This window comes from Sebastes umbrosus, chromosome 23 (genome assembly GCF_015220745.1).
Source record: "Sebastes umbrosus isolate fSebUmb1 chromosome 23, fSebUmb1.pri, whole genome shotgun sequence".
NCBI lineage: Eukaryota > Metazoa > Chordata > Actinopteri > Perciformes > Sebastidae > Sebastes > Sebastes umbrosus.
In genome coordinates, this window is record NC_051291.1 from 2,871,518 (window position 1) to 2,897,258 (window position 25,741).

At 41.7% G+C, this 25,741-nt stretch overlaps 1 protein-coding gene across 9 annotated transcripts in view; it reads right to left on the reverse strand.

Annotated features, from left to right (window-relative positions):
* The window catches only part of osbpl8 (oxysterol binding protein-like 8), an 85,463-nt gene that overhangs the window by 39,998 nt on the left and 19,724 nt on the right, over positions 1-25,741 (reverse strand). For 6 of the 9 annotated variants that reach the window (XR_005205473.1, XM_037760274.1, XM_037760272.1 and 3 more), the window contains exons 2-4: positions 25,063-25,160; positions 2,187-2,223; positions 472-660 (exon numbers count right to left, since the gene is read on the reverse strand). Coding sequence is in view for 8 of the 9 variants with exons in the window: in XM_037760274.1 (XP_037616202.1) it covers positions 472-660; positions 2,187-2,223; positions 25,063-25,107 (271 nt within the window). In the remaining variant the exon portion in view is untranslated. Of the gene's footprint in view, positions 1-471; positions 661-2,186; positions 2,224-17,363; positions 17,664-25,062; positions 25,161-25,741 lie in introns of those variants that run through there. The other 3 variants (XM_037760276.1, XM_037760277.1, XM_037760278.1) reach the window with 3 other exon arrangements.

The following is a 25,741-nucleotide window of genomic DNA, read 5'->3' on the forward strand; positions in this document are numbered from 1 at the left end:
TTAGCATAAAACAATATGCTCAAATCATAACATGGCAAACTGCAGCCCAACAGGCAACAACAGCTGAGGTCAGAGGTCAAGGGACCCCTTTGAAATGACCATGACAGTTTTTCCTCGCCAAAATGTTGCGTAAGTTTGGAGCGTTATTTAGCCTCCTTCTCGACAAGCTAGTATGACATGGTTGGTACCGATGGATTCATTAAGTTTTCTAGTTTCTCAGGATGCCAGTATCTTCACTCTAGCTTTAAAACTGAGTCCGCGAACTTTAAGTAAAAAAAAGTTTTTTACCATAAGACTTGCTGAGTTCCAGGTCATTTCTGAAAAGGGTGCAAGTATATTTTCATCTATAAATAATCCATGGAGCCCAATGTAATACTGTACGAGCCAAAACTGACCTATAATACAAGTTTAAGTCGGAAACCTTGCCTTCTCGTGGTAAATTGCGGGGTGCAAAGGAAGTGTGTATCTTACCGTGGGTGTAGCTGACCCCCGGGCTGAGGCTGGACGGGGTGGCCACGTGCTCCCTGTTGGGCGTTTGGAGGCCTGCCTCCCTCTCCTTCTCCCTCTCCTTCTCCCTCTCCTTGTCCCGCTCTTTCACCTGGCGCTGGCTCATCCTGCCTGGGGTCAGAAGGACGGTGTCATCACCGCACACTACGACAGCTATACGCAGAGAGACGGAGAGAAGGAGGCAGGGAGGGAGAGAGGGAGGGAGGGAGCCAGGGGAATGGGAGGTGAGAGATGAAAAGGAAGGACATGAGAGGAAAGATCAGACACGCTGCCATCTTCCTTCAGATCAGAAAACATCTACAGACAGCCCTCTTGTGGAACCATCTGCTACTGTAAATGCAGCCTTACATTTCATAACACATTTTGAGAACTTATATAACATTTGTTTTCATGTCTTATGATTGGAAAAAAGAGGTTCTTCATGAGTGCTGATAACCTCCATATGTGTGCTTGTCCCTTATCACTCCACCTTGTTTACCTGGTGCTAATGAAGCAAGCAGACATGCTATTCATTGGGAGCTCAATTTGTTTGGCAGAGGACCAAAATAAATGTCTGAAATTAAAACAGGAGTTCTCTCGTTGTTTAAATAGAAACTCCCTGGTTTAGTTATACGGTAGTATAATAACACGTTAACGCAAATTCATTTTAACACCACAAATTTCTTTAACGCATTAATGAAATTGATCTTCCGGAGGTTGTAGCGGGCTCAGTTTTAATCATATGAACCTAGAAAACCTAAAAAATCCACTGGTACCAACCATGTCGTACTGGCTTGTCTGGAAGGAGGTTAAATAACGCTCCAAACTTGTGCTAAATTTTGGCGAAGAAAAACTGTCATGGCCATTTTCAAAGGGGTCCTTTGACCTCTGACCTCAAGATATGTGAATGTAAATGGGTTCTATGGGTACCCACGGGTCTCGCCTTTACAGACATGCCCACTTTATGATAATCACATGCAGTTTGGGGCAAGTCATAGTCAAGTCATGCAGTACCTGTGGGGGTTTCTGGACAATATCTGTCATTGTTTTGTGTTAATTGATTTCCAATAATAAATATATGCATACATTTGCATAAAGCAGCATATTTGCCCACTTCCATGTCGATAAGAGTATTAAATACTTGAAAAATCTCTTGAAAAATGTGTGATTGCTTTGCGATTTATCGAGATTAACTATGGACAATCATGAGATTAATCGTGATTAAATATTTTATTCGATTGACAGCTCTAATATCTATGGTAAAAAACACTCAAGAGAAGGTGTTATTTTAAAGAGGCTGCAGGCAGACAGCTTATGTAACTTGGAAAATCTGCAAGTACAAAAAGAAAGCACCGAGCTAAATTAATGTCAAAGAGACTGCATGCAAATGCTGCTGCTACGTGACAATCTGCAGTTGATGGTTTATTAATGAGGGTGAACCCTTGCTGAATAAACTAAGGTGCTGGCAGAGCAATCAACAGAACTATTAGGGAGCCAGAGAACAGTTACACAATACCATGGAAAAATAAACATTTGCCAGAGAAAATTGTGGAAAATGGGTGCATTAATATTAGCTTTTTTGCCTTACTTGAAATACACACACTCCCTTATGTTCTATCTACCCTTAAACACCAGCTCTGACCCTTCCTCTGACTGTGTGCACTGCCCTTAGCCCTTCCTCTGAAAGGTCATTGGCTTACCGGAGGTGGCATGGTGCTCTCTCAACTCTGCGTGGTGCTAGCAGGGGGGAAAGGGTGGTGACAGAAAAAGAAAAGTCCAAGAGGGAGGGATACATGGAGAGACCAGAGAGTGAGAGGGTGATTGAGAAGGTGTGTCAGAGATTTTGGAGACAGATTTAAAAGAAGGGGAAGGGGAAGAGGGCCGTCCACCATGTGTTGTTGACCAGATGTTGGCAGTGGGAGGTTGTGCGTGCGGCAGGATGGACGATAGTGGGCGGCATCAGCAACAGCAGCAGCAGCAGCAGCAGCAGGAGAAGCCGCAGCCACACAGGACACCACAATAAAATCATATAAAGAAAAGAGGAGACAGAGACAGAAAACAAAAGAAAAAAACAGACATTAGTTTAACCAAAAATATTAACAGAAGACACAACTTGACACATAACCGGCAACACATCGGGACAATGGCAGAGATAATGATGGGGATAATGATGGGGGATTGGGTAATACAGGAGGATTGAATGAACTGACATCACCACACACACACACACACACACACACACACACACACACACACACACACACACACACACACACACACACACACACACACACACACACACACACACACACACACACACACACACAGAGCAAATGCTTAGATCTCAACAGACCTGACAATTACTGTTGCATTCACGTTAGCCTCATCTCTGTTTATCTGATAGAAGCTGACTGTACCACCGGATTAGATTGGACTGTTTTAGTGTTGAGTTTAGTACTGATCCGATACTGATGCCAGTATCAGAAATGTCTCCAATACAGCCTAAAATGCTGGATCGGGTATCAACGAGTACTGCACATGACTGCATGCAACTGTCAACAGAGATGAGAAAGAAGCGAGATGTCTCACTCATTATCTACTTGTTTTGCCTTTTTGGAAAAATGTCAAAAATGTTGGGCAACCTGGACTTCTATCCCCCAAAAGGCACAACTAGACCACACTGTCAACCATCAAACCAAAGTTGAAGTTCCTAAGTGAAATAGTTTCCGAGAAACTCCGGAAATTAAAGTGTGACACGCGAACAGACGGAAGGACGGACGGAAGGACACCCTGAGAAGCGCCTGAATTTATGTACAAAATTGTAATACAATTTATTCAATAGTTGTTGAGACGTTTCACTTAAACCCACAAACATCAACTTCATGGTGACACGAGAGGAAAAGTCAGAGGATCACCAAAGTCATTAGGATATATCATCAAGGACCCATGAACGTCAATCCATCCGATAGAGTTATTTCACAGTGATAAGTGAAGTGAAAACTTTGACTAGCTGGAGGTGTAGAAGGAAAAGTTGGGATCACAAAAGTCACTAGGATTCATCCTCTCAGCACCACGAGTGTCCGTACCAAATTTCACTGCAGTCCATCCAATGGTTGTCAAGACATTTAACCGAAAACCAAAAATGTCAAGGTGGCACAAAATGAACATTCTGGGGGGGGGGGGGGGGCTGTTAAGATATTTCAGTCTGGACCAAAGTGATGGATCAATTGACCAACTGTTGGTCGATTAAGTTAATTATTCTAAGTATTAAATGTATGCATTTTCGTGTACAGTTCCCTCCTCTCTAATTTAAAGAGATGGAAGCACATTGCCACCTAAAAATGCATCCAAGTCCACCCCACAGAGCAGCAACAGGAGCTCTCATTGGCCAAATGTTGAGCTCTGGCCCCACACATCTCCACCTGTTGCTGCACAGCAGAGGGCTGGAACACCTTACAGCTGGCCACAAAAACGGGCTCTAATCCCGCCTGCTCACCGTGGCCGTCCTCCGGCCCGCAAGCAACACACCTGAAGTCGTTTACCACACTCACATTCCAAATCATTTCTCAGAATACTCCTAATCTCTCCATCCTCGGGAGGACACGTGGCTCCGTAGAACTGCCCGTCTGACGAGACCTGGAGCGACGCCGCGGACTGCTCTAATCCGCGGGCAGCCGAAACATGACCGCGGGCGGCTCAGTGAGGAGGAAGACGAAGGAAACAATGCCACTGATTGGATATGGCTCAGGTAATCAGGAAGGGGAAAGCCAAACGCTAAGTCCTCATTGGTTAGGAACCTTAGAGCTACTGTCTGAGAGGATAGACAATACTAAGAGCTGCTTACAACAATAAGGCGGACGGATTAGGAGACCGTCACTGAACAGTCAGAGGTAGATTTATAAGGCTTTGTTGGAGAAGCATCAACATAGTGGTTTTCTATTTGAATCTTGGCTCATCTCTTTTTAACGCATTGGGAATGTTGGCTACTCTCTCTGGGTTACAAAACACTGACCTACAGTCACAGGGGCAACGACGGACTGGAAGGCTAGGAGGAGTCCTAGATAGTTCTTCTTCGGGTTGGCAATATGACGAGATTATCGTTCAACACGATATTGGTATTGATAATGTTGTGAATTTTGCGCTATATTCATTCTCGGCCCGTAACGTTAGCAAGTGTGCAAGAGAGAGACAGAGAGAGTGAGACCTGAGACCGCCATTCCAAGCTACTACAGTGTCGTCATTTCAGATGTGAAAAAAGCAGACACCAATCACCAGTTGATTCATCTGATTTACTGATCTCAGCATGTCCTTGTGTAAAACAGCGCTTACTGCCTCTACGTTGCCGCCACTCTGTGGCTACTTATGGGTATTACAACATATGCATCTCCAATCTATAGATTGTTTATATCTATGTGCGTCTCTCTCCAGCTTTTTTTTCGACGATAATTTTGTGTATCGTTGTTTTTCTTAAAGCACTATCGTCAGTTCAATACTGCCCAACCCTAGTTCTTCCTTAAATAGTCCATGAATTCTAATCAACAAACTTCTGCTTTTCCAACCTGCATGAGAACGCTGCCATCCATGATCACAGATCACAGAGTCTGATCCCAAAACCAGATCATCACATCCTCTGTTTGGTTACAACAGGAGACAAACTCGTGGCATCTGTTGCCAATTCCCTTGACTGACAGACTTGACGCTTGAACCCGGCGTGGATGCTCTTCATAAAAGCCTCACCTGACGATTGGTGCTGATTAATTATGCAGATGAGTGCGTGGAGGTTGGGAGGAGACTGACAGAGAGACAAAGTGAAAGGCTATGAATAATCTCAAAGTGTCACGAATAAAAAAAGAAATATGAATTGTGACAAGCAGCCTGGCACAGTGTAATGAGAGACACAGTTGGATCGCTACATGTGGCGGGCTGATATTAGCATCTGAAAAGCTTCGGTGACTATACGTCGACAATCAAGCTGCGGAGGCTGGTGGCTGACTCGTACATCTGAATGCATGACAGGCCGATCAATGGATCTCTTTCTGGTTCAAGTTTGACTCATTGCTCATGCTTATTTAAAGTTTTGTAAAACTTACAAGTATTATAAGAACAGTTTCTTTTATGTTTCTTACTTTTCTAAAATCTTTTTTACTGTTTTTCAACCAAGAGGCATTGTACAATGTAAATAAGGATGTCACGATACCAGAAATTTAGTACTCAATACCAGTACTAGTGATATTCCACGATTCTCCATACCACGGGTAAAAAACAAAAGTAAAACAATAACCCCAAACTATCAATGCCAAGATTATTTTTTTAATCACAGCAAATATTTAAATAAAAATACAATAATTAATTTCCTAATCATTTGGATTGTGTGTTTTTATGCCCGTATAGATGACAATAACACGGTAAAAGGATAACGTTTAGAATTTTTGATGGTTTACACTGACTTTGGGACAGTTGAAATTATTTTTTGGGACAGAAAAAAAAGAAAATCAGGATCGGCAATAGTCGGAATTTGCTAAAAAAAAATCTGAATCGGCCAAGAAAATTGCAATCTCTAGTTTGAGTTGAAGGAAAAAGCTATTTGCTGTTTCCTCCTTTAAAAAACTCTCATCAGATAGTAGAGTTGCAATCAAACAGCGATGTCTATACAAGAGATACCAGGGAGAGACAGCAGCAGAGTCAGAGCAGCGTGATCAGATATAACAATACTTTGATAACCACACGGGCAGACTTGGTAGATTCATTTATCAATAAATAAATGTATTACTTGTATAATCTTTTCTGGAACATGTGAAAAGAAAATACATTAAAAATTTTTTTAAATAAATATCATCAGTCATTTTAAAAGGCTCTTCTGAAGCTGTGTGATTGGCAAAGTAGCACACTCACGCAGCAGCTGATCACACACACTGGGAAAGATGACAGCTGACAATTGTGTTGTTTGTTTTATGAATTTCCAGTCCCAGTCCCATACTAGAGCCACCCAATGCAACCACATTCTTTAGTTAGACAGCAGTTGGACTTAAAGAAGGTAGAGTGAGCCAGTTTTCATGTAAAGTGTCAAACCAAACGGCAGATAAACCGTAGGAGTTAAGCATTCAACGGCACCAGGATGTCAGTGAATGTGGTCACGAATGTGCATGTATGACTCAAAATACAGAAAACAAGGTTGGATATTGGGCAGGTATTGCTGCACTACAGGACGGTGAGCAGCAGATTGCTGTGTTTGATTAAGGCAAAGTCAAATGATATGACTCAAAGCAAATAGACGTCACAATATATGGAACTATATGGAAGACGGAACCTGCCAAAATATAAAATAAATTAATAAATAAATAGATACTCGATAAATAAATAAATAAATAAATATATCATCAAATGTGACCAAAATAATATTAAAAATAAATGTTACAATTAATTAATTGCTAAAATGTGACATTATATATACATATATATATATATTAAATAAATATATATATTAAATATTTATTAAATATAATTTCATATAATTTTTATAATTTCATTCTTCTACTGACACACATGCTGAAACAGAAATTAGCCCCCTTCACCTCCTCCAAACAACGCCTCAAACACAGCACGCTCTCTCTGCCCCTGAAAAGACGAGGAGTGCTTACGCAGGATAAAATGCCATGACATATTACATAATGTTTAAACATCACTCGCAGCACATTTCTGACCCAGTTTCTTTTTAGTAGCAGGGAAAGAAGAGATAACAACAACAGCTTCGTCTTTCTATATCTGAAGGGCACCTTTTGCCGAGTATTCAGCTTGGAATCAAAACATGTTGATATGAAGGCAAAAGCTAAATGCTGGTCTAATACTCAATGGACTGGCCATTCTATTCAAGCAACAAATATCAGACAAATGTAGTCTTCCACCCCATAAATACATGTTGTCATGGAAATGTTGAGGAGACTAAGAAAAGATAAAGGAAAGAATATAGAAAGAGACTCAAAGAGAAAGAGAGCATCGTCTTACTGTAGTTGGCAGACTGCTGCTGAGCAGCTGACTCATTACTGGCAGCTATTTGTTTAGCTAACACTAACACAGTACATTCTTGGAGATCATTTCATTAGTTTGTTTACTCTACTGTATACTCGTCATACTGTGTGGTTGCTGCAAATACAGACGGGTAACGAATTAAAGAAAAAGGCCAAACATAAGGTGCCTTAGAAAGGTGTTGTTATTCTTTACATAAATAGGTTGGCTTTAACTTAAATTTGCATTAATTACCTGCAACCATACTATACTATCTCCTAACGTGTTAGCAAACAGTGGCTTATTTATTTACTTTGAGCCGAGCATTCATTTGAAATCATGTTTCAATTCAGGCCAAATGTTAGTGTAATATTCGCTCTCCTCTGAATCCTCTCAGCCGTTACGCTCCGAGCCGATGGAACAACCTTCAGGAGGAACTGAGAAGAGCTGAAGATATTGATATGTTTAAACTAAAAACCTATTTATTTAGTCTGCCTTTTATGTAGTGTTTTATAGTTTTATAATTTTATGTTTTTTATTGTTAATACTTATTTTATTTATCATCATCATTATAGTGTTTATTTTACTCTATTTTATTTAATCAACATTTTATTGCTGATCGTTATTATTCCATCTTATTTTTATTAAATTGTATTATTTTAATACAATCTGCTTATTTTGTGTAGTTTCATAATTTTTATTTATTTATTTTTATTGTTATTTTTATTTCCTTGTATTTTATTTATCTTTTATTATGTTAAATATTCATCTCTTAGTGCTTTCTTATTTAATGAACTTTTTTATTGTTTTTTTTGGTGTGCATTTGTCTCTAAATCCATTTTAAACACTCTTGTTTGAAAGGTGCTGTATAAATAAAGTCTGATTGATTGATTGATTGATTGATTAAAAGACTCTTGAGGGGAACCGCAGTGTTGAGTGTTAATACACACAATACAAACGGTGGGTTCGTCATTTTATCCATTAACATACAAATATTGATTACAGCAGATTAAAACAAAAAAACTTAAAGGGTATTTTTCTTTCAAAAATCTTATCGAAATTGCAATGTGCACAAGCAGGAAGCACAATATTTGTTAGAGGTGAAATGTATGCCAAATTACCATTTAAATTAAATATCATGGTGCTGCAGGGATGCCTACACATCATAATCTTCAGACTTAGGAAAACACATTTGTTTGGTATAGATCTCTGCAAAAATCACACCATAATCACTGTTAATGAAAATGAGAATAACAATGTAAAAAATATCATTCCCTGAAATATCGCAAATCAGTCAAAATAATCAGAATCACATATTTTTCCAAAATTGTTCAGCCCTAACATGGACCTTATTTTCCATGTTTTGTGTCTAACTGACTAATGGGGACAATAATTTTTGAAATTGTTCCAGTATTGATGGATTGAGGGAAACAGGCTGCAATGTAATCATATCAAGCAATTGCGCACCTTCAATTTACGTCCACTTACAAGTGCTTTTTTTTGCCACTGAAATGCTCTGATTATTATTAGAAGTGCTTGACAACATTATGGAATGCACCCGACAGATAAATAAAACATTTTTGCCAAATTTGAAGATATTCCCTCAAGGCGTTCCCTGAGATATTGCGAGACGGACGTAAGGTCACAGTGACCTTTGACCACCAAAATCTAATCAGTTCATCCTCGAGTCCAAACGGATGTCTGTGCCAAATTTGTGTTCCCTGAGATATTGCGTTAATGAGAATGGGATGGATGTGAGGTCACAGTGACCTTTGACCACAAATCTAATCAGTTCATCACAAATTCAATAAGTCCAACTGGTTGATTTGTGTCAAATTTGAAGGAATTCCCTCCAGGCGTTCCTGAGATATTGCGTTCACGAGAATGGGACGGATGAACAACCTGAACACATAACGCCTCCAGCCACGACTGAGGCATAAAAACATGGGACTCAAATCCCCACCAGAGATCAATAAAAAACATTTTATAGTGTCTCACAAAAATACGATTGGACTCCTCAAAGTTGAATATCTATGTTGATTAACTGCTCGACGTGTTCATGTAAAATGGTGACTTGCTATTGTGATGTTATCGAGGTTGTGCCCTGGGAGTGAAAGAACAGCCATTTAGGTTACAGTGATAGGAAAGTCTCCCGCCTACCACACGCTATAATGAAGCTTCTCACAACAGCTGTTGTGACACTGGATTAATCAGTCGCATTTACAAAGCCGAGCTAATTACTGGGATTTATCTGTTATGTTTTATACATAGTATATATTAGCAGCAGTAACAAAGTAAAAATCAATCTACAGTGACTTTTTCCAAGAGCTTGAAAGTTTGATCATACAGTATTCTGAACTGATTTCCCTAAGCAACTTGATAACCCTGTCCTCTAGAGCAGTGGTTCCAAACCTGGGGTCCGGTCTCCCCTTTAGGGGGTCACTAAAGATCACAGGGTCTGTTCTGAGGTTGTCAAAATTAGATTTGCACATGTGTAACTAAAATCATGATAACACACTTACTGGATACTTTATACAAAAGTCTATATTAGGGCTGTAAAAGGTAACGCGATAATAACTCTTTCTCACTTTAAGGTACATTTTGAACAGATAAAAAATGTGCGATTAACTTGTGATTAATTGCGATTAACCATGGACAATCATGCGATTACATTTTTTAATCGATTAACAGCCCTAGTCTATATATAAAACTAGTTAAAAAGATATATTTTTTGCTACTCAGAAGGAAAATCTTACTAAATAATCTGATTTAGTCCATATTGTTGGTGTTTAGCCTTTCAAAAACGACATTTTCACCTGTATTGCACCTGTATTAACGGGGCAGTTTAGTAGCAATGTAACCATACATTTTTGTATTCATTTAACCACAATAACAAAAGAAACTCATATTATGTAATTGCATTTGCTTTGCGAAACCATCAAGACGTCATCACTTTATTCATGCTGACGAAACTGACAAGTTCTATTCTTTAAATAAAGCTGATTTAATAAAAAAAAAGACTAACTAATTTAATACTCTAATTCACTTTATTCAAATTGAGGATTTTGTTGGAGGACTTTGTAAAAACAAGTTTTTAGGGGGCTCAGCTTTCCTTAGATACAAGTAGGGAGAGCTTCAAGGAAAATAGGTTGGGAACCACTGTCCTAGAGATGTCCTTTTGCCCCCAGATGCTGATCTTGTAAGTGGGACATCAACATCACTGAAAGGACTAGTTCTCTAGAATCATCATCAGAATCACGAGCAGAATGTCCGCCTTCATTTCCTTCTTTAAGATAAGCACTAACTGTAAACTCCTGACATCAAAACCAGGCTGATTACAGGGAGGCATTCATACTCCTGTTTTTAGGGCTGTCGGAAAACATGAGAGTGGCCTACAGCACACACTGGAATGAAACTGACAACCGCTTAACTGAAAGCTAATTATGTCACATTTCTATAGCAAGAGTTTCTGATTCATGAGAATTCAATAAAGCTCTACTGACCACAACAATAACACATGATTATTCAAAGATCATCTTCTACTGGTTGATGCACCAATACTGGATCAGATATCAGGCTGATAATGACTCAAATAGCTGGATTGTGTATCGGTGACAACGGGGCTGATCTATTCAATTCATTTCTATGTTTATATACTATATACATCATATTCTGGAATTTTAATTCCTGTTTAAGTTTTGACCAATTTGTTGCTACATTAAAAAGTTTGACACTTAAATTGTAATTCCTGTTAATTCTGAAGATTTCTTTACCAAGTTAATGGTGTATGATTTATTATTTTAATAATAATAGGCTAAATAATAATAAAATAAATTGATATCCATGTATTTATTTGTTACATATTGTTTTACAAAGTATAATTCACAATGAAACAAGTTTCTTGATTCTCATAGATTACCATAGAATACAAAAAAGCTAATTGTATTTGTTAGGAAAAAAGGAGCAACTGAGGATACTGCACATCTGTGCAATGCAAAGTTTTGCAGCTGTTTCTGCAGTGTCATTTGTGCCAAACTGCCATCATTGTGCATTCCACCACCTCCCAAACCATCCACCCTCCTCTGCAGCAGTAGCTGAGTGTGAAAACACGGAGTCTGGGCCAGCATGCGGTAGCGCCAGAGTGGCTTTATCCATCAAAGAACTGACACATCTGTCAACACGGGGCAGGTCCGTGGCCAAGGCCCGAGTTCAGGCAGGCGGGGGGCCGGGGGGGCGAGGTAGACTGTGTGAGGTAGAGATCTTGGGAGCTGCCCATATGGTGGTAGATTTACAGCTGGAGTGGAACTGCGACACGCGCCGTAAATAAAATGTCTAATCATTATGGGCCCGGAGAGTGTGGCCAGAGGACACTCTGTTGGCCAAGATACCGTCCAATGTAAGACCTGAGCCACGGCGGTAAACACTTGAAAAGTAGGCAGAAAGGTAGGCGTTGATATCAAGCGACCTTCACAATGAGCAGCTTATAACGAGTGTTTTATGTATTCAAATGTCGAATATGCAAACAGGCAGATGGAGAGCAGATGAAGACTTAATGAGTTCACATTTCCTTCCTGGTGTATAATGAACACAATTTCATAAACAGCCCAGAACAATGGTTTTCAAATATTCATATGCATTAAGAGGCATTGAATTTCTGTGCTCTGCATGGCTGCTTCCCTGCAGTGCACAGAACAATGACAATGGGTACACATGAGTACATATGCATACACGCACCCCTTCACATCATACATGCACATAGACACAAACTCACCCGCATACAGTTAGGTATGGGCAATCAATATAATAGAGATAAAAACATACACACGTAGGTCTTTTGTAGTGTGTGCACTAAAAGACTGTGAGAAAACAAAGAACTCGAGTTTTCAATCTAAATAAATAATTACATATTTTCATTCTGTTAATGTGACAGTTCAGGAAAGCTGTGTTATGTTGTCCCCATCATGATATCTATGTGCACGAAGCATCGGCCGCCTCATGTATCCAGCCGGAGAGCAGACGGTCCGCGAGGCAAATTATCACGGGAGTAAAGTAAAAAACAAAACAGAAATTCAACTAACGTTAGTCTGACGTAGTTTTAAAATGTTTTTCCAGATGCTTTCATGTATGAAAGACCCCAAAGGAGCACTGTAGGTGGACTACTTGATTACTATCAGCAGATTATTTAAACAGCGTTTGTAGAGGAATGATTCTGTCCCAAGCTGTTTGATGACTATCAGCTGTTTGATCACTATCAGCTGTTTGATCACTATCAGCTGTTGATCTCTGTATTAATGATCTACCGTTTATATTGAAAATGAGGACAGAAGCAGCAGGTTAAACCACTGTTCATTTAACTTGAATAAAAGTTGGTTTATTATATTTTGTATTAAATATTGCACTGCCTTGTATTTTGAGAACTGAAGCAGCAGCTCCTGCAGTTGCACTTTTAATTATTTTCTAATAAAAGGTGTATGTATTTGCCATTAATCGTTGTTTACTTGTTTATATCTATAATTAATTTATCCCTGATTCTCTTACAGGAAAAACTTTGAGGAATCCTGACCTGCTCTGTCCAATATCACATATTTATTTCACAATGATTGAATTTTTGGCAAAAAAGTTACTGTATCGATTTCAAATCATTGAATCGTATCTTATCGCTTTAGATGAGCCAAATATCGTCCTTGAATCGTATCGGAACCATGGAAATCGTATCGTATCGTTGAGAGAGGGACACTGTGGTGCAGCTGCAGACTGAGGCCTTCACGGTGCTTTTTCTTTTTGGTGTTCTTTCAATACTTCTTTTCACTACATCTCATCATTTGCTTACTTGGGGGCAAAGAAAGGTCACTTAATTAAAGTATCGTAGTAGTTTTGTTATCAGAATACTGAGAATAACTTCATCCTTTTAATAATTTAAATACTTCACAGCTAATGGCTCTAGAAGTGTTGGGAGGATAAATTAAATGTGGAGTATTTAACTTCCGCTCCAGATACGGGGTGGAGGAGGACAGAAAAGGAAACCTGAAGCCTTGTATGGCCTGACAGGAAATCCATAAAGAGATAATTCTCAACAGCGGGGCATATACTGACACTCAAGCAAACAGGATCAATCCCCTCTGGATTTCTGTTTTTCATCCTCTCTCTCCGTTGCCAACATAAAACCTAATGATGTCGCGTCACAGGCGACCGGGAAGCCAGGAGATTAAAACAAAAAGGATGCCTGCTGGTTGGGACAATATTGTGTCTTGTCCGTGTTTTATCTTTCATGAGGAAGGAAGGCGTGGGGCTGGGGGGGGGATTTCGGCTCGACGTTCGACCTCACAGGCTGCAGACAACATTTCCTTAGGCTGTAGCATTTCAGCAAGTCAGCCTTCAAAACAGGTGAGGTGGGGGGTATCTGGGTGGGTCCGTAGGCCTCACGTAGAGTGGTCTCGGTTTCATCACTGCGGGGGGGGGGTTCGGGACTCAGGGACAGCATGGAGGTGACAGGGTAAAAAGAGGAACGGTGGTAGCAATATTGAAGATCTACAATGATTATGATGGAGGAATCAGAACAGAATAATAAAGTCAAACGCTATTTTATGATTGCTTTCACACAAAGAAACCTGAGTTCATAATATTAGTATAATGCTGTCCAAGTCTCAGCATGGCAGAGCTGTGAGCTAGGCCATTGGCCAAGTGAAATTCAAACCTCCTACCGATCATCGAGGATTGGCTCAACAATGAGGAAATAGAAACAACTGGCTGCTCACAGCTGGATCTCTTTCTTGTTAAGAAGGATTTGGAGAGCTGAAGTGTCTGTAAGCAGGCTCCTAGCAACAACTGCGCGTGTTCATTCATCGTGTTTTATCCCTCCTGGATTACTACTCAAATACTAAAAGCTGTATATAAATTACATTTCATCATAAACTAATGCAGAGAGGATCCAATTGCGACACATACACTGTAGCATGGGAGTGGTGATGGATGATTAATCTGGTCTGGCTCCAGACCTCTGAATAAATGTCCACATCTATACATTTTCAATGATTCAATAGATGTTCTCCTCGATGCAAATCGAGTACATTCTGCAAATAGCCCATCTTCTCTCTGATGGTCTCGTTTGCTTATGTAGGTCATATAGAGGCATCAGTATTAAAGTGGCAGTAGGCAGAATATTTTTGGCATCATTGGACAAAAAATCCACAGTAACCTTTCAGCATATTGTAATTCAAGTGTTCTGAGAGAAAACTAGACTTCTGCTCCTCCTCATGGCTCTGTTTTCAGGCTTTAGAAAATCTAGCCCGTGAAGGGAGACTTTGACCAATCACAGGTCATTTCATTGAGAGAGCGTTCCTATTGGCTGTGCTTGGCGTTCCTTCTCCAGATATCACAATGGCGACGGTGTCACAAACGTTCTCATTTTACAGCTAAACCGTGCACTACAAGATGATTCCGAAAACATTTGAGGGGAGAAATAGGCATTGCCGTACCATAATATTGATTCATATTTGATCAGTGCTGCCTAGTTTGACCGTTTGGTCGGAGTTTGTGAGTGATTGACAGCCGGCTCTCATAGACGGCAGCTGGACAGCAGATCAGCTCTTACTGCTTGTTTTCCTCCGATCTGTGAAATCTTGCAGATGCCGTTAGGAACACCGGAGGACACAGAGGCACATGATTTTTTTCAGGTTACCTGTTTCATGTACTACTGTCACGATATAGCGACCGTTTTATATAAATAACTTTTTTTAATCGTATTTGCTCTAATCTCCCCTACTTCAGCTTTATTAAATAGAGACTGTTTCATAACCAGTTCAAAGTTCCTCATAGTAACTCGAAGGATCTGAATCTTTGATCTACCACTGAAAACAGCAACATGAATACAATATCTGACTCAATAATGAAATGAAAACAATTCAATCCGATTACTATAATTCATTTATATGGTATAAGAAGTGTTTTAGTGGTCTGAATGGAAATGTCACTGAGCAATACAATTTGTTCAAAACTAATTCCCTGTCCTGTTGTCGGAAGTAGCATCGAGCTAAACTCCGTCCAGACTCCAGCAGCTGTTCAGTGCAAATGAACACAGATCCTCGGCTAGTACTATCAATCTGATTACACTCGCTCCGGCCCAGCTGCCTGCACCCCCTGAGCTGCAGCCAAGACTCCTGCAGAGTCTCTTTTGTGGGCAAAAACATAGAAAACAAAAACATAACCATTCCTGGAAATCTGTTGTTACGTAACTGCATCCCCAGCAATGGATAATTGGTTGATTTGCCCTCATTCCAATGAGCCACACACATGGTCACACATTTAGGTAACAATTAAGGCATTTTTGCTGTTAATTTATAACCAGATAGAAAATAAAAGTACCTGAAAGCCTCACTAGGTTTTTAACTGGACCTCTTGACAGCGTTGCATCAAGTAGCTATCGTGTTTCTATAATGTACTCAATTTTGCTCCTTCCTTTTGTTGCAAGCAACCAGAGACCGACCTCCTCTCTCCGTCATTAGCCTTGATTAAAGCCACAGTTTGGCTATCAGCCTGCAGCAGTCCACCCAGTTCACACACATTCAAGGATCTCTCCGAAAGAGGACTCTTAAGCAACACACATAGAGTGCTCCAGGGATGACATATTTTTGTAGGCCAACCAGGAAGTTAGCATCACTCTGGGTTCCCTCGACAAAAAGCCAATTGGATTGTTCCATTGGGTTTTGGATTAGTGCAGAAAATAAGCTCTGTGGCAAACACACGTTTATGATACATACATGGCTGATGACGTTTAGTCTCAGTTAGCCACTTGTTAGCACCGGCCTGTTTAAGACGCATTAAGGGGGGTATTTATTGATGTATTTTATGTTGTAGAACATACGTTTAAAATCTCTTATTTCAGGCATCTAATAGGCTTGCAGCGTAGTTGGTGTTACCGGTGTTACACGGTGGTCGGACACACACCGATTACATCGCTTGCCCACCGCCCCCACCGGCCTATTGCTTGATTTTTTTAGAGAAATAAAATCAATTCAGTTAAGTACATAGTCGGACGACGGACGCCACAATCTGAAAGTGAAAGTGTCTGCTCCGTACGGAGTCTCAAGAGAAAGTTGACAGGCAAGACGATGGCGGAGGATTTGGTGTTGAAAACGAAAAGCAAAAGTGCCTATTTGGCCATACTTCGGATTTAAACCCAATGCTATCAGGGAACCATAATGAGGTAATCGCCGTGCGGAGGACGGAGCGGTCACAGCCCGTGCGCACGGTGCATCGGCGCCAGGTGGAAACCTGCGGCCCTGCAGAGAAAGCTCTACCGGAGAGGCCAGACACACAGCCATCCGACGGTAAAGATCAAAGTAAGCGCTCTACATATATTGAGCGTCATCTTTTCTTGTAAAATGTCCCGTGTAATCAGTAACACCAGTGTCGGAAAATTCGAAAAAAACATTGACTTCCAGATGAGGGAGTGTTAAAATGCTAACTCATGTCTGGGTTTTAGGGACTCATTCCTGTGGCGCTCTATTGTGCCAAGCACCTCTCTCCACCACGCTAATGGAAGCAGCATGATCTGTGTTAGCTATCCATGAAGCCCTTGAGCAAAGCGTGGCATGGGTCGGCCTTCATTCAGTGACAACATTACTGAGCAAACAACAAGCCGGAGTGGAAACAACACAGTAGACTCTGCGCCCCAAGAGTGAAACCTCATCAGAGAGACAAAGCTTAAAAAGCTAACTTTTATGGCAACACAACAAATTATTGAACATTTCTACATCTTATCGCAGAACAACAATTATTCGACTGTAGCAGAGTGATCGACTCGGTCTGACATGCAGTCTAATCCGCCCACTCCCCGCTTCCCGTTTTGACACTTGACAGCGTTAAGGTTCACTTACAGAAAGAGAGGAAATGCGTACCGTGTGTCAGCCCGGCCGAGGGAGGTGAGCTTGTCGCTGCTACAGCTTCTTGGTCTGACTAAACCTGGTACGACAAGCCACTGAGCTCAGCCCTGTCTCTCCCACACACACTGACACACACACTAAACACTGAAGGGAGGAGACAAGGCAGAGAGCATGCAAGAGCCTCCCTCTCTCTCTCTCTCTCTCTCTGATGAGTGCTCTTTCCTCTTCTTCTTCTCCTACTAGTAATTGTCCTCTGTAAATTTGTTACATCACTGGCGTTTGTTTACTCTTCCTCAGTTTTATCTGGCCTCAAAGCACTCATGATTTCCCCTCTCGCTATCTCCCCATCATCCATCTACTCCTCTCTCTCTCTCTCTCTCTCTCTCTCTCTCGATGAACATCCTATCAGGCATTTTGACTACAATGCAACTCTTTTAAAACATGTTTGTCAGACAAACATCATCTGACACCCCGCACACCAGCAAAACAAGGAAGTGGGTTGTGGCTGTTTATAAAGGGCTGAACTGAAAGCCACAGTCAGAATCTATAGTGTACTGAAGCCGTTATTAGAGCTGGAGCGCACACACAGCTACTGTAACCACACGGCTCTTCCTCATACTCTTGTTTACCAAGGCCCTTCTGCACCAATAAACCAAAGCGAGCTACCCAATCTCCCGGGCCATCATGGAAAATCACCCCGGAGGAAGACGCATGCACGACGCGGCCACCCCTGTGACCTTATTAAGGGCCCAATAATGCAAGCTTTAATACACTCTTCTGTGCTACTGTTTCCATTAACCTGCTTAACTGTTTGCCACACAGCACACCATAGAGCGGGGGCTATTTAAAGATACAATGCCATATGTAATTGGACATATGTTGAAGAGCTTGTCATCACTGTAGACGCATAAACCAAAGGTTGTTTGTAGATGCAGCAACGCAATGGATTCTATTTGATTTTAGTCTCCATAAGAGTTAATAGTAGGGTTGGGGAAAAAAATTTATTCACCTATGTATCTCAATGTCATCAACAAACATTTTCACAGCAGAACATTTTTGTCAGTAATGTTCAATTATGATGAAAAAAGACGAGTGATGGTATGATACTACTTGACTGCTGTGGTTCTCACCAAATTTACCACCAGATTGCTTAAAATATGATATTAGAACTCGATAACTCCGTTGGTGTGAAAACTCAACATGTCATATGTTGTTTTGTTTTCTGATCTCTCTGGCATGTCACTTCAAAGCCACCGTCTGCTTTGGCACATTTTTTTTGGTTTGCCAGTAGAATGTGCCTGTTGCCAGGTAAACTCTTTCAAGGATGTGCTGGGCTATTTCTTGGCGACCAGACTACACTCCAGGAAGTGACCAGGCTGGGCCAAGAAATAGTCCTGCGCACAATTACCCATAAAACAACAATGTTTGGAAAATCAGTGCACCCAAAATGTCAAAAGTTATATTTCATCATTGCACAGGAAAACTATGGTTCTTCTTCCCTGTGTTTGTAATGGTCATTCGATGGCTCATTACAACGATAAACTTACTGTCAATATATAGAATTGCATGGTTACTGTATACTCTGCATGTCACCCAAGTGGAAACTCTATCCTCTGCATGTTACCCAAGTGCTTATGACATGCATGTGCAGTCCTCGTGCTTGTGCAGGATGAACATGAGATACGAGCAACAGAGGGACCGGCATCAAAACACTGCTCACTGGTGTTAAAATGGCATCAATAACTACCAAATTTTCAGGATCTGACAGTCAAAGACTGGTTGGATTAGGCAGCTACTAGATGTGAATGAATCGAGCGTGGAGCTGAAAAAGAGTGTGTACATTTTTTCTGTTTTTTTAAAGTATTTACAAAGATACAGTAGCTGCTGTTTCAAGTTCTGGAAACCTCATTTTTTTCTGAAAAGGCCAACAAAAGAACTGTTGTAACGTAGTAGTCTACGCCTAGTTGGCTGAGAGAGATGAACATGATTCACATCATGGGGTTAGATGACATTGCATCTTGACAAAAAAAAAGGGCCTGTTCCTCACACTATACAGCGGTGACAAAGGACGCAATCAAAACATCCTTCATGACGGCTTAAAATAGTAGAAACAAACAAACAAACTGCATCCATCACATTCAGAAACGTACGTCTCATTTGCAATGGAACAGTGGCCGTTTTAATTAGAATAAAGAGCTCAGCTGCTGGCAGGAAACTCCTGCTGAGTGTGAGTCAGTCTGTGACTTTGACAATGTTTCCTCAAAGAAGAAGTAATAACAAAGCACAGTGACTGTGGCAGCGGCAAAAAAAACAAAAAAAACACTTAACGGTAATTTGGTGTTACATTTTCTTGAGAAAATGCTGCAATCCCGTCATTATTATTCAGTCAAAATGTATTTCAAAGGGCACTTTTTTTAGTGGTTCAAAATGTCCTCTACTTTAGAATGCCAATACAAAACTGCAGAGACCTTTTCAAACTTAAGATAAACAATGTAAATGGGACCCTTTGTATTTCCTGTTGCAACGTTTGTTAATGCAGTAGCTGACAGGAAGTAAACTTGGACCAAAGCTGTTGCCCTCGCAACAGTATGGTCAAGGGACCCCTTTGAATATGGCCATGCCAGTTTTTCCTCACCAAAATTTAGCGCAAGTTTGGAGCGTTATTTAGCCTGTTGGGAAAGCAATGTTTAAGTCAGGCCTGGTGTTGCCCTACACATAAATGATCCCGGTCACTTCCACACAGTGAGGCATACAGCTTATTAATCAAACACTGGTATCAGATCGGTACTCGTTATCGGCCGACACTCAATGCCCAGGTATCACTATCAGGAATGAAAGAGCCAAATCGGTGAATCCTTACCACCCACCACCTCGACTGTCTCCGTCAGGGATGGACTGAACAAATCTTGGCAGGAGACACTCTACTCAAGTTTCTCCGCTGCACTTTGCCTAAATCCTGAAAATCTGCAACTTCCCCCACATCATCTGATGTTCACTTTGTCAAGTCTTTTTTTAGTTACTGTATATTTTTAAGACTTTCATTTGCAGTTTTTCCGTGTCTGGGGCCAAGCCAAAGCCGTGGAGAATGAGCATGCTTTTCCTGTTTACTTTAACCCATTTACTTTAGTGGTGAGAATGTGTCTCATCAGCCCAGGCTGTCAGCTTGGTTCTGTCAACGGCACCCTGAGTCCGACCCATGATGTGCAGAAGCTGATGGAGCCTCAATTTCTCACTCCCTAAGAGCAGCCTGAAGCCAATTTTCACCTCTGGCTTCTCCCAGCCTCCTGTAGCTTATAATTGCTGTCACATTATGTGGCACGGTATGTCTAAGAACCCTGTCTCTGCCAGTTAGACATTATTTTTGAACGTCATTAATCAAGATTAATCAATAAAGTCAGTGATATTAGAACTCACATGTGACAATTGCATTTCTGGGACACTGTTGTTTTGCTTAATTAAGCATTTCTATTTAGTTTATTCCTGGTCAAAAGCAGGCAAAGATTTGGTGTCACAATCAAAAAGATAATGCTTTGTCATATTCTGTGCCACTATGACAAATCAATTTTACTAGAGGAACAGATATCAGCTTCTCTACAACTAGAGTCTCAATGCAATGCAGCCACAAGGCATGTTGCAACTCAAGTAAGGGTGTGTCAGAAGCACCACATCAAAGCTACGACAGCTAAACCAACAGTTTCAGTATAATTATGTGGGCATTCAGTTCATGCCCGTTCTCTTGATGTTGTCAAATGGTATTCTAGGAATTGTAGGAAAGCACTGATCAGAGGTATCGCACAAAAAGTATGCTTCTGTCGATCAATGTAAAAAAGACGCTACTTTGATTCACTGTTGCAAAACAATAGTTGCCAATAGTTGTAAAGACTTTACCAAATTTTGTGCCAATCGATCGAGTAAATGTTGAGATATTTAACTGCGAAACCTTTGACCTGCTGGAGGCGCTTGATGAAAAGTCAAGTGGGTCACCAAAGACATTAGGATTCCTTGTCTGTGGACCAAGAATGGTATCCAATGGTAGAATCCAATAGCTGTTTAGATATTTCAGTCTGGACCAAAACGGTGGACCGTAGCGTCCCAGGAGAGTCCCAAACGTGGCTCTCTCCAAAACTGCATGTGATTATCATAAAGTGGGCATGTCTGTAAAGGGGAGACTTGTGGGTACACATAGAACCCATTTACATTCACATATCTTGAGGTCAGAGGTCAAGGGACCCCTTTGAAAATGGCCATGACACACTGCGACTGTCTACAACGCACAGAAACGCTTAAGTTTCCCTCCAATTTTCAGTTCATATGAAAGCGAGGGGTTTCATTAGGACCGCACTGCAGTGCCACGTCAAAGTAAAAAAACTACGTCAAAAGTTCCACACAGCTATAAAATGAGAAAAAGCGGTGAATCCTCTGACATAAAAGACACATGACCCTTTTTACGACGAACTGGACAGTATTCTGTGTGGAAGCGCCTGTGCCAACCCTAAAAATGTCATAGAAGGTGAAAGCATTGACCAGCAGAGTGATGAAGGTAGGAACTACAGTGTGAACAGAGAAAAAAAACTGAGGCCCCATCAGAGCTGAAGTGGACCAGAAACAGAACTGAGTCAAATGAACTGACAATGTACAACGCAAAAAGAGCTGAGTCCCTTTTCGCTTGGTCCACTTTTTGGTCCACTTTAGGAGGACTGAGTTTGGTCCGTTTAACAAGGACTAGATGTGAAAACACCCTTACGCCCATCTCTTTTCCCAACAATGCACTCATACCTGGGAGCCTCCCAGCACAACTAGTCTCGTACTGTTGGCAACTGTAAAGCACCTCTGGAACAAATGGGGGTGTTGTGCCTTGTGCCAAGAGGGCAATTCAACAGCCACCGAGGATAAACGTTTTTTTTCCCTCATTCATTTCAGCTGCTCAAATCCTCTCAGCCAGTGATCCCCTAGTCACAGATCCTGTTCTCTTACCTCTAAGCTACCTCAAACCCATTGTTCAAGTGCATAATGGCTGCCTATGGGCCTTTTCACTGCTGTCTATTCTGAACAGCAGGTCACCAGCTCTTTCATTACAGTATGCACAATGCAAATGACAGCAGACTGAAAGGCGGTGGGTGTTTGAAACAGGAGGGGGGGACCTTCCTGAAGCGTCTCCTGGATGTGAGGATGTCAGAGTGAGGGGAGAAGCGGCAGACGCCTGGCGTGCTTCCCGGAGACATTCATCTCGTGTTTGGGAGCCGTCCTCTCGACCGACGGGCCCTTTTAGCGAACGGCGGGATGTGCCAGCGACACAATAGCCAAAGTCTCGCACCATTCTGGCACACTCATAATGTGTGATCAAGTGATAACACAATGCCCCGGAGACTCCACAAAGAAGGTTCATTGCTAAATCGAAGAGAGGTTCATCAAATTCAATCCAAAAGAAATGATAAATACACAACGTGGCTTTCAGATCAATTTATGCATCAGCAGTTTAATTGTGCAGCCGCTAAAATAGACTCCGGAGAAGGCGGGGTGAGAAATTAGCTTGCGCTACTAAGTGTTATTAAAACTCACTCCCACTCCAAGCTCAAAGAAGTAGCAGAGGGCTTTTAGCTCCGCTCCCATACAGTCCCATTGTGTGTCATTGTCTGTGGAGGCCCGTGGGAGAGATGGCCGGCACCGCTATCACCCCAGTTATCTGCAATTATAATTGCCCTCCTGCTCGCTGCAAAAATGGCTACCGGGGATTATGATTAAGGTGAAATGAAAGGGCAGAATCACAATCCTGAGAGCTGAGAGGAGGGAAGTGGTGTTTTACGTGTGGGTGGGTGAATGTGTCCGTGCTGACTGAAGGTGCCACCGGTCCCTTCACTGCTCGATCACATTAGAATATGTAATGAAGAAGAAAAGAAAAAATGGGCCAGCGTAAGGATGTGAGCGACTTTGACAAGGGCCAAATTGTGATGTCTAGACGACCGGGTCAGAGCATCTCCAGAACTGCAGCTCTTGTGGGATGTTCCCGGTCTGCAGTGGTCAGGACCGACCAAAAGTGGTCCGAGGAAGGAAAACCGGTGAACCGGCGACAGGGTCAGACCTGAGGCTCATTGATGCATGTGTGGAGCAAAGGCTGGCCCGTGTTGTCCGATCCAATAGAAGAGCTACTGGAGCTCAAACTGCTGATAAAGATAATGCTGGTTCTGATAGAAAGGTGTCAGAACACACAGTGCATAGCAGTTTGTTGCGTATGGGGCTGCGTAGCCGCATACCGGTCAGGGTGCCCACGCTGCTGACCCGTGTCCACCGCCAAAAGCGCCTACAATGGGCATCAGAACTGGACCACGGAGCAATGGAAGAAGGTGGCCCGGTCTGATGAATCACGTTTTCTTTTACATCATGTGGATGGCGATGAGTTGGAGGTGTTGACTCGGCCTCCAAATTCTCCAGATCTCAATCCAATGGAGCATCTGTGGGATGTGCTGGACAAACAAGTCCGATCCACGGAGGCCCCACCTCGCAACTTACAGGACTTAAAGGATCTGCTACTGACGGCTTGGTGCCAGATACCACAGCAGACCTTCAGAGGAGTCCATGCCTCGACAGGTCAGGGCTGTTTGGCGGCAAAAGGGGGACCTACTCAATATTAGGCAGGCGGTCATAATGTTATGGCTGATCGGTGTATATACTCTATTTATGACCACGACAGATGCCTGAGAATGGGCCTGCTGTGTGGTTTGTTAGAAGTAAAATCAAACTATCGACAGAAAAAACACAAAAAAAGAAAACTTCTCATAATGAGGAACTACAGGTCATAAGGTCAAATCGTTTCCAAGAAGACTTCGGAGTGCAGATCGTTTTCATTTTAAAACTGTCAACCTGCAACACCAAACAGGAAATTGCAACAACTTAACATTGTAATTCAGAACAACAACTGTGGATGACTGTGTCCTTTTCCTTTTCATTTTCAGAGGCCTGTTTCATCACCATTTCTGTTGCTACCCAACAGGGTTTCAAAAAACACAACACACCTCGCGTGACCTTTAATCGTCTGCAGCCAAAGTGACTGTAGCCGTCTTGTCTGTCTATTGACATACACACACACATATATATATACACACACACACACACACACACACACACACACACACACACACACACACACACACTGACACAAGTAATTACTGGCAGCAAAGTGCAGCGTCTGCTACAGCGAGCCTGACAAGCCCTTGGCAGGTTAGCAATATTAGCACCTTAAGCTAATCATTAAGGTTCAGTAGAGTGTGCTCCTGGAGCAAACATCCCATCACTGATGCCATTAGGAACCCTTTCAGACTCAAGACTATACTTGGAGGTTTGAGTGAAGACCACCAATTATCAGGGACAATTATCAGCGTCTAACAGGCAGCGAGGCAGGGTGGGTGGATTTAAGTTTACTTTCTTGATCTGAAGTGAAGCCGACAGAATAAAGTGTATGCTTTGGGGTGCAGTGTATGGAGAGTTACGTTTCAAAATGCTCAAAAAGAGATGTTACCTTGAGTTAATCAGTCAGAATCTTTTAAAATAACCATAACCCGTTTATTACCAGGTTTCGGTACCCATCGTTAACCATAACGTTTCTTCATTTATTCCTAATTATTTTCACAATTTTCTCATTTTGGAATAGCATGTTGTTGAATATCTTCGACCTACATATGCAAGTGTGTTGACTCACCAAAGTTTTCTCAGGCTCCTGCTGGGACTCGGAGGAGGACTCCATGGTTGTGTTAAACCAGAGTCAGGCCTGTCAGCGCTGCTCTGACGACTGCATATCTGTTAGGAGAGAGAGAGGAAATGGGTTACCACACATGGACAATATTGCAACACAAAACGCAGTCCTCCAAGTTGTTTTGAAAGCAGTTATTTTCTGGCTTGGAATAGCACTGGATTTTCTTTTTAAAGTGCCCTTTAACCTCATGTGGGATGACTGGCTCGCAAGATTTGGGACTTATTTGCAACATCATGCCTACTTATCCATCACATGTGAGAGCAAACAGGCTGCACTGGCTGCTTTCCAACACAGAAGCACAACGAAGGATTTCCCTCATTTTCTGTCATTGTACAGCAGAAACTCTGCTCACCATTCCCAACTGCCTTTTGTCTCCACCAACACAAAAGGTGCTGTAGCTCCAGGCCTTTAATAAGCAGACAGTTTCTAGTGCCAGCAGGGTAGGACGGAGGATCAGCCAGCCCTGTCAGCTCCCTTCCCCACGGAGTCCTGAAAAATTCAATCTATAGTTTCTGTCTGCTCTCGGCTTGTTTTCCCTATAGAAGTGTTGGAGCGTGACACTCCTTTGAACCTTTATCTATCCAGGGAAAGTCTCTGCTTGCTGCCACTTGGCCTTGAGTTACTC